This window comes from Mercenaria mercenaria, chromosome 7 (assembly GCF_021730395.1).
Source record: "Mercenaria mercenaria strain notata chromosome 7, MADL_Memer_1, whole genome shotgun sequence".
Classification (NCBI taxonomy): domain Eukaryota; kingdom Metazoa; phylum Mollusca; class Bivalvia; order Venerida; family Veneridae; genus Mercenaria; species Mercenaria mercenaria.
This window is the reverse complement of record NC_069367.1, coordinates 32,371,926-32,388,987: the sequence shown is the minus strand read 5'-3', so window position 1 is coordinate 32,388,987 and position 17,062 is coordinate 32,371,926. Positions and strand designations below refer to the sequence as shown.

At 34.6% G+C, this 17,062-nt stretch overlaps 2 protein-coding genes across 4 annotated transcripts in view; one reads left to right on the top strand and one right to left on the bottom strand.

The window, feature by feature from the left end:
- LOC123554591 (uncharacterized) overlaps positions 1-11,542 on the bottom strand; it is a 50,319-nt gene extending 38,777 nt beyond the window's left edge. For 2 of the 3 annotated variants that reach the window (XM_045344839.2, XM_045344841.2), the window contains exon 1: positions 11,390-11,542. The gene's annotated coding sequence lies outside the window, so the exon portion shown is untranslated. Of the gene's footprint in view, positions 1-11,385 lie in introns of all 3 variants that reach the window. The other variant, XM_045344840.2, reaches the window with a different exon arrangement.
- Positions 11,543-12,236: 694 nt separating this feature from the next.
- Positions 12,237-14,818, top strand: LOC123555965 (probable myosin light chain kinase DDB_G0292624). Its single transcript, XM_053548019.1, has one exon. It carries the CDS (start codon positions 12,726-12,728, stop codon positions 13,224-13,226), a length of 501 nt encoding a protein of 166 aa, XP_053403994.1. The 5' UTR covers positions 12,237-12,725; the 3' UTR covers positions 13,227-14,818.
- The last annotated feature ends 2,244 nt before the right edge of the window (positions 14,819-17,062 follow it).

Sequence of the window (17,062 nt, the reverse complement as noted above, 5' to 3'; positions counted from 1 at the left end):
TGTTTTGATAATGAAACTATAGTATGATATATACATAACTGAAGATGATTATCAATTCATTTTTTTATTTTACCTGTTATTAGATATATTCTATATTGAATTACCCCCCTCCATTTAAATATATATATTATCAATAATTTGAATGTATCCTTTAACAAAATAATAATGTTATTACAATTTATTATCACTTATTCAACACGGGATAAGGAACAACTGTAAATAGAGGAATACAAACATAGTATTATCACATTTTAGTCCATATAAGATTGGTATAAAATGTGTCAAAAAGTTGTATTTCGTATCGATAAATGCATATAATTTTGCAGATTTATAACTTTCACATTTTTATAATAACTTCAAATTAATTTACAACAGCTAAATGCTTTAATTTTGCAATTTTATGCATTGGGTATCATTTTCATGTATCAGCGGCCATGTTGGCGGCCATCATGAATTTGAGGACTTTGCCTAGTGACTAGAAACTGGCATCAGGCAGTCCTGAAAACTACATATTCTGACGAACATTTTGGTATGCAGAAGTTGATGTGCACATTCATAGACCACCTACTACCAGTTTTAAGCTACTTATTTGGCCATATTTGCAGCATGATAAGTTATATGAGACGACAACTTTGTTTCCGTGCCCGTTAAAGGACATGTCAAGATCTTGTCAGTTCTTCCTAGTCCAATAATTCTTTCAATATGTACCCTTTTACTGGATATTTTCCTGTCATTAAGAACTATTTTCCCAGACATTCTATTTTTCTTTTTGAAGATCGTTGGTACATTAACTCGTACATTTGCTGTCGCAAACAAATCCTGAACGTTAAAACCTTTATCGGCCATTACACTATCCCCGGGGTCACAGGCATTTACAATTTTACACCTTTCAACAATTTGTCTGTCACTGGTAGACCCTCCATAAGCTTCAGAAATATAGTTTACTAATCCACCAGGTGTTGTGCCAACAAGAACTTTAATAGTGTTTCTGTTCTTGTATGTCGAATATGTAGACTGCTGAGCTCTAGGTGCTTTAGGTTTTTTAATCGGGCATTCAGTTCCATCAATTATGTTTCTTGTCTTTGGGAATTTTAATTAAAATCCGACGGCATAAAATACCTCACCAGATTCTGACTTGGCCATATACTGGCTTCCCTCCACTGTTTTGACATAAATATAATCCATGTGTAAACAATATTTTTCACACTTGATTCAGAAACTGAGAAAAAAGTTGACAGTTCAAAGTTTGTTGAATATCGCCTTATCTTCATCAAAGTCATAAACAGTTGATTTTCAACAGATATACCACTTACTTGAAAATATATGTATTTCAAACAGTATGCTGCAGGTCCCAAAGAATTCAACACAAACATAAATTTAGCATATGACTCCAGGCCCCGCTTTCAATAACGTTCTCAAGTCAAAATCTCAGCTCAAGTCTGAAAAAAAATCTCAACTTTGATTCTCAGCTTGAGATTTTTCTCAGATTGGCTTTCACTAAAAATCTCTCAGTAAAATCTCAACTTCCGCGCTGAGATTTTTCTCAGATTTCTTGAGTCAAGGGTTGGGTTGTTTCAGTGCTTTTCTCAAAAAAACAAAATGGCGACTTTTCGACGATACAATATACGCCGCCGCCGTAGTCGGTGCCAGTTTCACGTTGAGTTCACCAGCATGACATGGATGACAGAGACGGTAATTTCTTAATTTCAAGGGAAGTAATCCAAGTAAAACTAAAATGGCCGATTGTTGCTAGGACACTGTTTACGCGTTTAAAACACATGCAGCAATTAATTTACCACAAGAACAACATTTTCAAACCTTTTTACTGTCTCTAAAATGTTTCTGTCCCGTCTTGAATGCTACACAACTTTGAAGACAATATTTATTAAGTACGGTAGACGTTTTACTGTGCCTATGTTTCGTACCAAAAACGCTCGTAGCGAGATATATTGACTTGTGCAGTAACGTCCCTAGTCCTTATTCTTAGCGCACAACAAATTGTGAAATTTCGTTTCACAACTTGGGGGTTATTATCAAGGGGTGATAAAATGAGCAGTTAGTGGTTGGCTCAAACAGACCTCCACAACTCAAAATTTTTGGTCAATCAAAGCACAACAAATAACACTTTTAAGAGTGGCCATATTTGGAACATTTTTTGTCCGTCTGTTATCATTTTTGACTGAAATGAACCTCTACCACAAAAACTTAAGCTAGCCTGATCTGTTAAGAAATTATTCCAATGGGATTCGAGCAATGTCGGAGCATTTGTGTGTCCAGCTCCGTTTGGTCTTTTTGGCCAATTGATTTATTACTTTCCCCTCACCTTTACCGTTTGGAGTTTCACTAGGGGCACAAAGTTGCTTATGTGTCGAAGCCATCTAACTGGGTTTCAGAAGATATGTTTGTAACATAATGACTTTTTACGGGTGCAATATTACACATGTTTACTTTGAGACGTTGATTACTTTCTTTTCACTAATTAATTAAGTAGAGTACCCGATTAAAGATGTATTTCTTTCAGGGTTTTGCATGTATTTTAAAATTATTCGACCATAATTTTTCAATGTTGGAGTTACAATTCTCTCTCATTAAATCCGTTTACTTGAGGCACCCTAGAAAAAATGATATTGACAATTTTATTCTAAGTTTTATAATTGTTTACCAATAGTTTGATGTTTTTTTATAAAAAATAATGGTATAATGAATTCTCTGCAAACGTTTTGGATAAAGACCATCACTTTGAAATTTTGTCTCTACTTGAGCTCGAGGAAATACCATCAATTACACAAAATTTATAAAAAACTGCAGGGTAAAAGTTTCTAAAAATTTGCAACACAGTGCGAAGCACGGTCAGCTGTAAGAATATACCAAGCAAGTGCCATTTTTAAACATTACTATTAGGGGTCTAATACCTTAAGTACACAATGAGTTTGTAGTTTCTGTTGAATAAACATTGTTTGGAAACGCAAATATGGTATAGGTAGACATCAGAAAATACAAACTTTACTTTAACTTTACCAAACAGCTTCGACTAAATTTTTGAAACATATAACGTAGCTGAAAACATCAGCAGACATTCTTCCTTACAAACAAGCATAAATAAAGCTGATATCTGACATGAAAATAGATTTTACAAGTCGGGAAAATCTATTAATATGGACTAGATTCGAGTAGACCATGGTGGCATATCCGGCGAATAACTACCTTCATGCCTTAAATACCAGCTCCTGTGAAAGTGAAGGTAACATACACACTTCTTACTAGTTCGATAAGTAAACGTCGGACTTCAATACTTTACGATTTTGACGTTTCATATAGTCCGATGTTTTATCGAAGATTTTATAAATTTCCCGGTAGACCTTTCCGCAAAATCTCTTGCGGAAGGTTTTACAAGTTTACGGTGGAAGTGACTAACATGTGATAGGTAATATAAATACCAACAACGGACAAAGAAAACCTATTTTACACATCCATTGAACATACTGTCTTACTGAAATTTGCGAAGACATATCCTCACGTTGAAAGTGAATTTACATCTATTCGTGTTTGCATCACAACACGAAACTGTCCAGTTTTCTTTATCATAAAAATGATTTTAGACGAAAAGTATTCTCATGGTCGGATTTTATAACAAAAAATGCTGCCCGTTACTAAGGTATTACTAAGGTATTGTCTGTGTAGTGTGATGATTATAATTGATGGGTGTAACCAGCATTTAAAGCAGTTAAAATGTCTAGTCTACATGCATTCGGCGGTACAAGTGCGTTAAATAATGGCCGCAGATGTTTTTACTAGTGCGTTGTATTGTTCATGATCTTTAATTAAAGTATGCTAGAATAGTCTGTGTTATGTGTCGGGGAAGTAATTGCTGGTGCAGTTTAAATTACGACAAACCAATATATCACGTGTTTGAGAGTTTTACTACATTACACTTCAATAAAATAAGGTTGAAATTTTTGCTATGTAAATGGCTGTCATTCAATTAAACTTGACACAGGAACATGTTGAACGTCCAAATATTAAAAGGCGCCCTGTGCAAGTTTAATGTGATTGAACTAACTTCTTACCAGAACCACATGTTTTTCTTCAGATTATAAATCGAAAGGTTTCAACCTTTCTGTGCTTTCTGCGCTTTGATACTTAAATCGTCTTCAGCCCCGCAACTACAAAGCTATCTAGGTTATAATGCAGTAATTCGGTCAAAAAATGTGCTTCCGTGGTGTAGTTGAAAAAAGTCCCTAACAAAAAGAACCTAATTTTTCCATTTTTCGCGCATTTGCGCGTAAATCGGGGACCAAATGGGCATTATTTCACTCGTGGAATGAATTTTACATAAAATAGGACACTTTTCATGCTAATATTCGCATGTTTTCGAGTTGTTTACTTGAAAACGAAAGTAGGCTGTTTATTCTGCGGACCGCTTTCTGAAATGCGGCAATATGAGGGTACCTGACTTCAGTTGACTCGCATTTCACTGCATACTATTCAACACCCCTTTTTCTTTTCGTTTTCTTGAAGCAAATGTATGGATATCTTGTGGAAAATAGGTCTTCGACATAGTGAAAATCTAGAAACTGTAACAAAATTGTTCTGAAGTAGCTGAATTTTATATGAAACAAAGAACAATTTCTTTTATTGGTATATAGCCTATGTACATACAGTAATATTTATTATCCCTGTATTTAAAAACGTTCTGAGTTGAACATGGTCTTTCCGCAATTACATTCAGCTAATTACAGACGGAAGGGCATCAGGGGCAGGTGGTTAATTAATGTGGTCATAACTCAAAGCTCAAAACGTAAACATAAAGAAACGACGTGCGGCAACACCTTAGAACGGTCAGTTGCTAAACAAGGCTGGTGTGCTAAAAGCAGTAGTTTGACAAAAATGCTCACATTCTATATCCCCACCATATTGCAATGTTATTGAACAGTATACATACAATTAAGCCCCCGACAGCTGAATGTCTTTATCACACAAGGGAAACTAAAGGCACGTTATGTGAAACCCAAAAACGGGGTAAATAATTATATGAAAAAGCTCTGGTCCTTTAGTATTATGGAGTTCATTTAATATTGTCAAAAAAGAACTCCGCTTAGGCTGGAGGCGTATTTCACCTCATGAACAAACTCAGTCAAGGCAAGTCTTCTATTATTTTGATTAGTTAAGTTCTATATTTTCAATGGATCATATGAAAGCTTTTTACAAACCATTTACGCATGTGTGTCATGCTTTGCAGAAAGCACAACAACAGTAGAACATTATTAAAGATCCGACGAATCAGGAAAACAGAAATATATCAAAGCAGCTCAGTACAAATGGACTTTAATAACTACCTATCATGGCGTCGTCCACCTCTTTTGTTATACACGATAAAAGAGGAAAGTGTAGCATCCAGCTGACAAAGGACTGAACACCAAATCGAGTCAGAACCGCATATAATAAAACATTTTATCATTTTACAAAATGCATTTGGGAAATTTTCCATTGAATTTGATAAATAATTTCTATTCTGATACACCTTATAAAAGAAGTGCTTTTAAACTGCTATTAAACTTAAAACGTACAAATAAATAAGTCTGAATTACAATAGCGACATGTAGTAGAATATTTTCGCAGTAGTTCTGCAAAAGAACATATTGATAACGTTTATTGAATTCTAGAAAGTCGCTCTTGCAAAGATGTATTGACGATTATATAAACAGACAACATGACCTAGACAACTTGTGCGACAAACCAGGTATTAAGTAACAGTATTTAAATAGTTACCTGGGCTGATATATTTCAAAAGATTGTATGGGGAAGATCCCATCTATATAGAGAATAAACTCGAGTAAATATCTGTACTTAAATTCATTTTATATATAGAGATATGTCAATACCAAGCAATGCAGTATTGTAGTCTTTTAGTGTCCGTATTTGAAAACATCACCAAGAAGTTGTGAATTATTAGAGAGTTTGAGATTTCAACCTTCGCCTTCCCCTTCAACGTCTCTTGCGAAGTTAACGTATGAAGTTGAAGTTCGATTAAAATTCCTTGAGATTTCAAACATTAGAATGAACCTTACTTCTTTTAATCCGCCCATTAAATTTATCTGTAATTATGATCGTGTTTTTCGTGCATTTTGATACAAATTGTCCGAAATGGCAGGAATTTTACAAGTGGTTTTAAAAATGAAAAAATTAAAAACATTTTAATTAATATAGAGCGGTTACCAAAAAAAAAAACAACAACAAAACAAACAGACAAACAAACAAACAAAAATAAATAAATAAATAAATAAATAAAACGATAAAACAATGTGAACAATGTAAAAACTCGTTAGTGTTGCTCCGAACATTTAGGTTTTATATAAAATTATGTCAGTATAGTCAGTATACAATGCACGATTGTAAATCATACATGAGAGGAAATAAAAACGATTATTACATACCTAAAATTATTTTCCATTGGGTTTCAATGGACCGCGATCGTGCAATATTTTTCCATGTCATGACGTTGAACGCTTTCATATCGGACTAGTCCCAATCCGTGACTCTATTTACCTCCCCTGGCGGTCCGTCCATTGCGGATCTCGTTCTTTAGATTTTTGTTGCTATTGTGTGTTTGTTTAATTTGTAATTTATGCAATATTTTGTTTACTTTTACACTTTGATTAATCGGACCTATTAGATACTGGCACGTAGTAATTTATCAGACTGAAATGAGTTGGACTAATATAGGACGTGGAGTGTTTTCTTAACGTTGTAATGGAAAGAATCGCGTGACGTCCGTGGCGTCCGAGCGCACGTTGCGACAACAAGTTGACGTCATTTTCGCGGAAAATATTAATGCGCGTCAGTTTGATTTGTTTATTGCGTTTTCGGAGAACTGTTTTCCGTATTTTTTCCTGTCTTTCGTGACAGAACGATAATTTAGATATAAATTAATCATTTGATAGTGGATATGTAATAAAAACGTTATCATCATTCTTTCGCGGACAATATTGCTCTCCTAAAGTCGCGCAATATTACCTCTGCAGAACTCGTGCATATATCCACATACAAAGTTAATAACCTATAATGATCATATCGACGTGATAATGACACTATGTATGACTCTGTATAATGCCAAACTCTCAGACAGCACAATATGATTTTAATATACTATTTTATAAGTAAAGCATCTGCGGATCCAGGAATTTTGGTTAGAGGGACACCAACATTAAAGAGGGGTTCGCCCATTTCAGGGGGGGGGGGGGGGGGGGTAGGGGTAGGGTCACACCGAGTTTCAAGACCGACTTTCTTTGTAAAATGTAAGCATCAAAGGGGGAATTAACCCTCAATTTTCTTCTGCCAGGCTTTGGTTCCGTGCATTTCAAGAATGGAGTTATTCCATACGGCTAACAGGAAACGTCTCTCATCATGATATCACAGATCTGAAGTTGTCTGATGCTTCAAAGGAATTTTCCGTATTACTAGTACCATTTTATGTTTATAATTAAAACGCAATTTTTGTATTCAGTGTCCGACAAAAACAGATTGATTTTATTTGGATGTGAAAATAAAATATTCCACCAAATGATAATCGAGCGTAATTATTTATTTCTCAAGTAAAATGACTATCATGCCATGTGCCTCCATCAAGATTTCAGTCTTTGATACCGAGTATGTGGACAGAGTAGATGTAAAAAGCATGAAGTTTCGACTTTCGTGATATCACATATTCGGACGTTCAAAACTTCACTTCGTACGACAAAAATGCCCATCTGGTATAATCGATACCGCCTGGGGACACAAATATGCCGTAGAAGTTAAAGTTTGAACAAAATCTCAAAGTTTCTCAAAATCAGTTGATAACTTCATACTTCCAAGTTCAATTCAATGTATTTAGTTAAAATCATTAGCCATACAAAACTTCATTATTCTTATACCTATTGATAGTGGTTCGCATCAAATTTAGTCTAATTATATATATGGATAATCAAATAACTTAATAAGCAGAAATCCTGAAACTAACCTTTTTGTTTCGCATAGTAATAAAGAGAAGTCTTAGGCTTACGTGATATTACATGGAAAACTTTAGTAGTAACGTGTGATATAAATAAACTACACGCATATCGGTGACGTTTTACCCAAAATATATATGAGAGACGTTGAAGGGGAAGGCGAAGTTCGAAATCTCAAACTCTCTATTGTTAATATAGTAACCACACCTGACTGTGTATACGTTTTCTAAATCATACGAAAAAGTCTGCGACAAGCTAGGCAGAAGTAGTTCTCACGGAAAAATAATTACCTTTCGAAAAACTACATTCCCTAACCGGACATCAATGTTTGTTCAATAAGGAGATGGTTTTAAAAATGCCTCACAGGTTCACATGGAAAAATGTTAGCAAAAAGGCTTACCTGAAATTAAATGCACAAAGAGTGCGTTTAATTAAAGCAGTTCCTTTGTCATTCATTAGATTATTTGGTAAATAGGTATAAAGATTAAAGAAATCATACGAATCGACTGACGGCAAACCTTTCAATTGTTAGATTTTAATTTTCTATGAATTTGCGAGATTTTATACCGACTAAAAATGTTTCTACCAGAGTTTGAATATACTTTTTCGCAATGTCTTTTCACATGGGGTAAAATAGCAGTTCGACATGAAGTTATACGATTAAATAAATTAGTAGTGGTACATGCATAAGAGGTTAAATTATCTATGAAACTAGCTTAATGTGATTGTATAAGCGATTAAGGAATTCATCATAATCTTGCGTTACTTTTGCACAAAATTTCGAATATGCTCTCCGGCCCCTTAGAAAGGGATCATAATTTATAGGCTTTTTTACTCGACTTTCGCTGCTCTTTTGACATAACCAAGGGATAAATGTACTCTCTTTAGACAAAAGCATAAATACCTGCCACACATAATGCCTGTCAGTATTTCTAACCGAAATCTTAACGGAGACATTTAATGTTGTTTTATTTACTAAATAGAATAATCTAACATCAGCCAAACATGCCGCCCTTGTTTTGTAGGTATGCATGCACCATACATAACACCAACTAAAGATTTTAGAGTGTATTTACCAGTTACAGTCAACCTATGAACACAGACCACCTGGCTCTAAAGGCCACATGTTTTGTTTCATATTTTAACATTTACAGTGTATTTTAACCTGCGAATAAAGACCACCACCCAATAAAGAGCACATTTTGGCTCTCCCAAGGGTGGTCTTTATAGACAGATTTGACTGTACATAAAGAAAACATAGGTTTTTCGTTCATACTCGTTTAGAACAAATAATGTTTGAATTTTTACACAAATTAAGCATCACAGTTTGTAATTTTATTTCATTCAGTTATCAATTTTAGTATTATTTCTTCATCACATGGAAGGAAAATGACACGGATATTGTGAGATCTGTTACAATTTCCACAAAAATTGAAAAATATATTTTACCTGGATGATTATAATCCATAATCCAGCTATATCCAGTCACTTTTGCAAATGTTGTGTGAGGTTTACACCAGGAAGTTATAATTTCCTGAAACGTTGTTTTTTTTTTTTTGGGGGGGGGGGGGGTTGTTTTGTTTTTTACCTATTTAGGCCCTACAAATGTTATTTTTGGAGATATTTGTGTCTTTTTAGCTACTTTTAAAATATATTAACTTGTGTATCAATTTATTTATGATCGAAAAATATACATGTGATGCAAGGAGATTTATTGCATGTATCAGGTAACTCACAGTTAATACAATGGTGAATTTGGTACACTTTTGATATATGTTCTTATAGAGAAATATTTTTATTTTTAATAGCACCTATTCATGAAATACCTAAACAAGCTTTTTATGTTGATGTTCCTTACTGTATTTGTAGCGATGGCGCTGTACATGACGATGCATACACTGTGCAAGTTTTAAATATAGTTGAAAAAATAGTTTTGCGTACATTGATCTTTTTAGAATAACCACTATTTTGAAACACCATCAAGGGAGACTGAACATTCAAAGTTTTCTAATCCCTTATTTCGAACATACAGGCACACTACTAAAACAAAGAAAATCAATCATCTGAACGTTGAATAAAGATAACATCCTTATCCAGTGGATGCAATAGCAGCCATATTTTCTTAGAAGTTTTGAAAACATCCTGCCCATTTTATTTTCCGCTATGTAAAGGGCTTGTTACAGTTATCTGTACAAAATGGCCTAGAATAATGAGTTCAAATTCTAAAACATTAAATTAATGTTTTAATAGATAGATAATGCTAATACATCTACTAACAGATATTTTAACGTAATGGTGAAAGTAACGTTTCTAGCGTCTTCAGTTTTGGCGTCCCTGATGACGTCATTTATATTTGAAATACTGTATTACGCTAGAAAAACCTTGGTTTTTGTTATAAAATCAAGAAGTAATCAATATCCGCAATGGATCAACTTTCCATTACTTACATGATCATGTGGAAGGAAGACCCCTGCGGAAATATTATAGTCTGCCGCGAACGCCTCTTGTGATGCGTCAGACCCATAGTTTGCTAGCTACAGCGATGTTCACAAGCGATGTTTCAGGCATTACCAAAAGCTTAATAAAACATATACTCTAGAAGTTTTATAAACTACACTGCTTATAAATCACGAACTTTTAAGAATTCATTGAAGTATCAAACTTTTCATTCGATTTATAAAACGGTGGAAATTTCAAATTCTGTATTTTTTTTTTTCAACATAATACACAATTACATAATTTTGACAAATATGCATTTGAGTGAATTACCTGAAAGAAAATTGCCGAAACTCTTTTTACTTGAACTTTACGGATGTTGGTAAAATACAAAGAGGATCTTACATGAGTGCGTTTTCTTACTGAATTTATTCAACTAGTTAATTAACATAATAAAAGGCGAGTTTTGTAATTTAAAAGGATGATAATGTTTGTTTGTCAATAATTTTTTTAGCAATTTGCCCGAAAGGCCGTTTTTCAATGTAAATGACAAACCCTCTTCAAAGGAAAATGACACTTTATGCCATCAGAGAAGCTAAAACTGAAATATGTGCCGTTTGTCTTAATGCGTCTCAATCAATAATTCGGTCAAAGCTGAGTGATCTCAAACGGAAAATGGTTTTGTTAATAGTGACCCTTAAGTTACTTTCGAAATTTATATATAAAAGTGCAACAGAGCTTTTATTTAAACAAACAAAAAGAGAAAGAAAAAAAATACACACAAAAATCCTCTAATTACATAAATTTAAATCAAGTAATTTTAATTATGAATAAAATAGAACCATCGACTTATTTTATGATTCATTTATATGATTTTCAACTAGAATGAATTTATTAAACTCCTTATATAATATTTGATAAAATCAATAAATAGATATAAACAATTAAGAAAGAAACTTACTTACCAGAAGAAGAAACGCACAGGATGGTTATCAGATTAGAAATTCTTCAAGTATTTTATACCCAACTTTATAGTTCAAACATCTATTTTATCCACTGACAAGCGATGTAACCAACTTATTTATATATCATTTCAAAACTAAATCAGGAGGTGGTGCAAAATTAATGAGTATTCACAGTTCTGCCCATTATGTACCTCCCACATTCAGGGAGGCGGAGCAACTGAACACAACAAATATTGCGTCTATTGGAATCAAGTTATTTCTTTCTTCATAAGGACACTGACAATTTCTTAGAAAACCCTTTTCTCTTTAGGCTCATCTCAACAGACAAATAAAATGCGATTCTAAGGTTATATAACGCCCAGAAAAGCAATTAGTACCACCGGTCAGTAGTCACCTATTTCATTATCGTACTATCGCGTTATCGTCATCGTCATCGTACTGTCGCGTTATCATCATCGTACTGTCGCGTTATCACCATCAAACTGATTATGCATGAATTTTGACAGTGGTGTTTTATTTTTAATTGAATGTTATTGTTGCTTAAATATATAACTGTTGAACCGTGCATATTATATTCTCATTGAAAAAGAATGCAATACTATGTTCTACAAAAGTCGTCTGCTATATACTGGTAGCGCACACACGATTTTGTTTACAAACATCAGCCGTTGGCCACACCTCCCAGGGAAATTTAAATACAAAGTTTCTCCTGACAGGCATAAACTTTTTTTCTAAAAGTCAGCTTGCAAAAACAAATAAAATAAAATAAATAAAAAAAAAAAAACCAGAATCAGACTTTTGGTTGGATAAAATGTTGTTGAAAAGTCATAATGTAATGTATAAATGTGCCAATTTTCAGAATAAATCTTTTTACTGTTTTAATATACTTTCAAAAAAGATTTACCTGTTTGTTTTAGTTTACCTGAGACGGGGATGTTGGTGATTGATGAAAAGGGGCGTTTTAACTATAAGGCGGTTATAGATCACTCATGGATATGCTAATTCATTATATTTTGCCTTCACTACGCTGCACTCAGTTTCGTAAGCCCTGGAGGGACATTTTAGTTACTTCTTATGACTTATTTGTTTTTTACTTATTACTTATTTGTTATTACTTATTTGTTACGTACTTAAAACGTGGGAATACAAAATGGAGGAAGTGTCCAGCTTTAGGCACCCACTACTCAGTCAAAAACTCAGGCATCTCCATGTGTACCAAGGATGCATTTAAACGATTTAAACATTAAGAAAGAGTAAAGAAATAGGAAATGGGGCATTTGGTACTGTATATGAAGGGCGTTGGAATGGGACTAAAGTTGCTATAAACGAGATTGTTATGAAGAGAATGGAGATTGCAAAACCATTCATTGACCGTGAACTTTGTGTACATAGCAAGTTAAGGCATCCAAATAGTGTACTGCTGATGGCGTATGCCTTAGCAAGTGATCAGCTATATCTGGTTTCTGAACTTATTGAAGGATGCAAATTGGATAACTTCTATAATGAAGAAAATGCCATGACTATGTCAGTGAAGTTGACTGTTTTATTAAAGGTATCACAAGGCACTGTGCACTCACAAGATCCAAAAATCATTCACAGGGATATAAAGCCGGAAAATATACTTGTTTCACAAAATTTCCATGTGGTAAAGTTACGTGACATTGGTTTGAGCAAGCTCAGGAGCATGAATACTGTCATGACAACTATGGCTGGTGGGTCCTCACAGCCTGGCACTCCTGCTTGCAAGGCCTCCAGGGTGATGCTAGAAAGAAGCAGCTCAAATTTCAACAACAGATGTGTGGAGGCTTGCGTGCACTTTGGTAGAAGTGAAGGTTGAAGTACCTGTCTGGAACCCCTCAGAGGACCAAGAGCAGTACATATTAAACAGAATGAAATTGAAGGCAAAACCTGGATGATTTAGATTCATTTGCAAACATTGCTGATGTTGATGATATCATGAGGAAAATCTACAACCATCTTGGATAAGGGGTTTAGTTACAGTGCTAGTGACAGACCACATACACTTGAAATAGTTGATTGTTTTCATTGTTTGATGTTAGACCAAAATTAAAGATACTGTTGAAACAGGTGTAAAACCCCAAGAAAAAATGATAGTTGTCGAGAGTAGCACTCATTTTTGAACTTAATATGCATAGCGTTAAATAATGTTGAGTGAAATTATGAACTTGGGATGTTATTTTGTTTATTGTAGTGAATTATGTTATCATTAGTCATCTTAAAATATTAGATAAAAATTTATATTTTGGCTGTGAACTTCTACGGACCAGTGACAATTTTAACAATTAATGATATATTGGTAACACTATATAGAGCCTGTCAAAACGTTTTTCTGTTACATGAGTGTGTATGATAACGGCTTCTTATGTAAAAGAACTGTGTGTTTAATCGTATTCATGTTTATATACAGACACATAGCAGCAGAAAGCGCTGCTCTGTTTGGATAACTCAGAGAGAATATCCATCGTTTCATACATAATTGTTCATTGGTTTTGTATCTATTTTAACTTAATAAGTGGATTGAGGAATTTTTCAGGGAAACATACAGTTAAATGCTGCTTTTTAGCAATTAGTATCGGTGGGTTGTCCGGCGTCCATCGTCCGTCGTCCATTGCGCATCGTCCATCGTGAACATTTCATTTAGATGTCTTCTTCTTAGAAACTACAAACCAGATATAAACCAACCTTGGTCTGTAGCATCCTTACATTGACCTCTTTCAAAAAGCAGGAAATGGTTTCGGCCCACAGCACACCTGGACCACTGTAACTAAAGAAGATAAACATTTGAATGGCTTTTTCTCATGAACCAATGTATGCAGTGTGTGCAAACTGGGTTTGCAGCATCTTTCAAACACCAGGAGATGGTTCAGGTCCACTGCACATAGGGGCTGCTGTTACTAAACCTTTAATGTAGAAAAACTATTAAATGGTTTCTGCTCGGGAACCAGTGTATGTACTGTCTCAAAACGTGGTCTGAAACATCACATCCCAACATTGACTTCTTTCTAAACACAGGAAATAATTATCTGCACACTAAAGTACATACTTTACTACAATAATTCAGTACATACAGTTGCCATTGTATGCTATGGTGCATATAGTATTCTATGGTAACAGTAGAATCAGTATACTTCTCTTGACAGGGCACATGTGCTGAACATACATGTACCGTATACTATAGCAGACACAACATATGGCATTGCATACAATATAATTCAGTACATACAGTAAACTATAGTAGATAAAGTACACTATCTTCAGTGTATACTAAATATATTACTGTACAAACAGTATACTATGATATATTCTGTTGGTATTCTTCAGTACATAAAATGTCCAGAAGTACAATTATTCTACAGTAGACTCTATAGAATGCAGTATACTTTAGTAACTACTGGATGTACTGCTCAAAAATAAAATAATGCGTGCTCAGATGAACGACTTAGTGTCTCTTAGTCCTCTTGTTTAAGTTGTCATTTTGTGTTGCAGTAAACTTTTTTATCTTTCAGTGCCCAAAAGGTTAAAGTTAACCTCTATTATATTCTTCTTGCAACTTCAAGAAATCTTTTGTATTTACACATTATTTTTTTCTAATCTCTTGTATATCTTCAAAGTAAAATAAAGTGTTTAGTTACGACGTGTCATGTGCAAAACCCGGACCCTTAGCTCAAAGGTCAAGGTCATAACTTTCAGACCCCTGAATCAAAGGTCAAGGTCACACTTGGCAGTCAAATGTTAACATGGCACGGACACGGTCTGTTTCGTGTCCAGTCAATAACTCTGTCATTCATCAAGGGGTTTTAATATTACTTGGCACAAATGTTCCCCACGATTAGACGATGTGCCATGCGCAAAACCCAGACCCCTAGCTCAAATGTCAAGGACCCAATTTGAAGTCAGATGTAAAAAGGGCGGTCCATTACTCTCTATCGAAGAAGGGATTTTAATATTACTTGTCACAAAAGTACCACATAATAAGATAACGTGGCATGCATAACTTTAAGACCCCTGGCTCAAAGGACAAGATCACACTTGGCAGTCAAATGTTAATATGGCATGAACAGGGTATGTTTCGTGTCCGGTCCATAACTCTGTCATCCATCAAGGGTTTGTGATATTATTTGGCGTAAATGTTCCCCATGATGCGCAACAACCAGAACCCTAACATTAAGGTAAAGGTCCCACCTCGAGACCAAAGGTGAGGTTATTTTTTCTGTCCGGTCTATAACATGCAAAACAGGATTTAGATATAGGTTGGCAAAAATATTACCCTGGATGAGACAACTTGTGCAAAACCCGGACCCTTAGCTGAAAGGTCAAGGTAACACTTGGAAGTCAAAAGCCAAAAGGACCTTTTATCTGTCAAGTCTGTAATTCAACCATCCTTTAAGAGATTTTAATATTACTTGGCACAAATTTACCCTATGATAAGACAATGCGTCATGTGCAACGCCCAGACCCTTTATTCAAAGGTCAAGGTCTCACTTGGAGGTCAACGTTCAAAAGGGCTTTTTCCAGTATGATCTAAAACTCTGCTATTCATGAAGGGATTTTAATATTGCCTTGCACAAATGTTTTCCATAATTAGACAACTTGTCTTGCGGAACCCAATATCCCTGACACAAAGGTTAAGGTAACTGTCAGAAGTCAAAGGTCAATAGGATATTTTTCTTTCTGGTCGATAATTCTGTCATCAATTAAGGGATTTTAATATTGCTTGACAACAATGTTCACCATAATGAAACAATGTGTCATATGCAATACCCAGTACAAAGGTCAAGGTAAAACCTGAAGGTCAAAAGTCCACATTGATCTTTTCCTGTCCAATCTGTACAATATTTTATATAAGCTGATGTGTCATATGGACCCAAGTAAAAGTGGTGCATTTTCTTCAGAATTACTTTCCCGTAATATGATGATTTCTTACATTTTTTTTTTCTCATATTTTTCAACAAATTCTGTGAAGCAGGAACCAAAACAAACTGACGTATTATAATGCTAAGCATATTTGATGATTCTGTTTACTAATAAATTAATTTTCGCTTGACTATTCGAAGAAGAAGTAGACCTATCCTACTCACCACGGCGTCTGCGTCGGCGTCGGCGTCACACCCTGGTTAAGTTTTTCGTACCAGTCCACATTTTGAAAAAACCTTTTGAGATAAAGCTTTGAAACTTTCAAAACTGATGTAACATCACGTCAAATTTGAAGCAAGAGTACATAACTCTATAAATAATTTTGGCTGAATTATGGCCCCTTTTAACTCACAAATCTTGGTTAAGTTTTTCGTACCAGTGCATATTTTGTTTAAACTGTTTGACATATGGATTTGAATCTTTTATCACTTGTTTATTATAATAACTTCTATCTGTAGGCAAGAATTCATAACTCTGTCAAATAATTTAGCTGAACTATGGCCCTTTTTTACTTGGATATTGTTACAATTTTCGTACAAGTCCATGTTTTGTCAAAACTATTTGACATGTGGTTTTAAAACATTCGTCTATCATCATGATTGCCATCTGTAGACAAGAGCATATAACTCTGTCAACTATTTTGGCTGAATTATGGCCCTTTTTGGACTTTGAAATTGGCTCATTTTTGGGGCGGTGCGTAAGCTCCGCCTCCAGTGGAATTAAGACGGGAAAATGAAA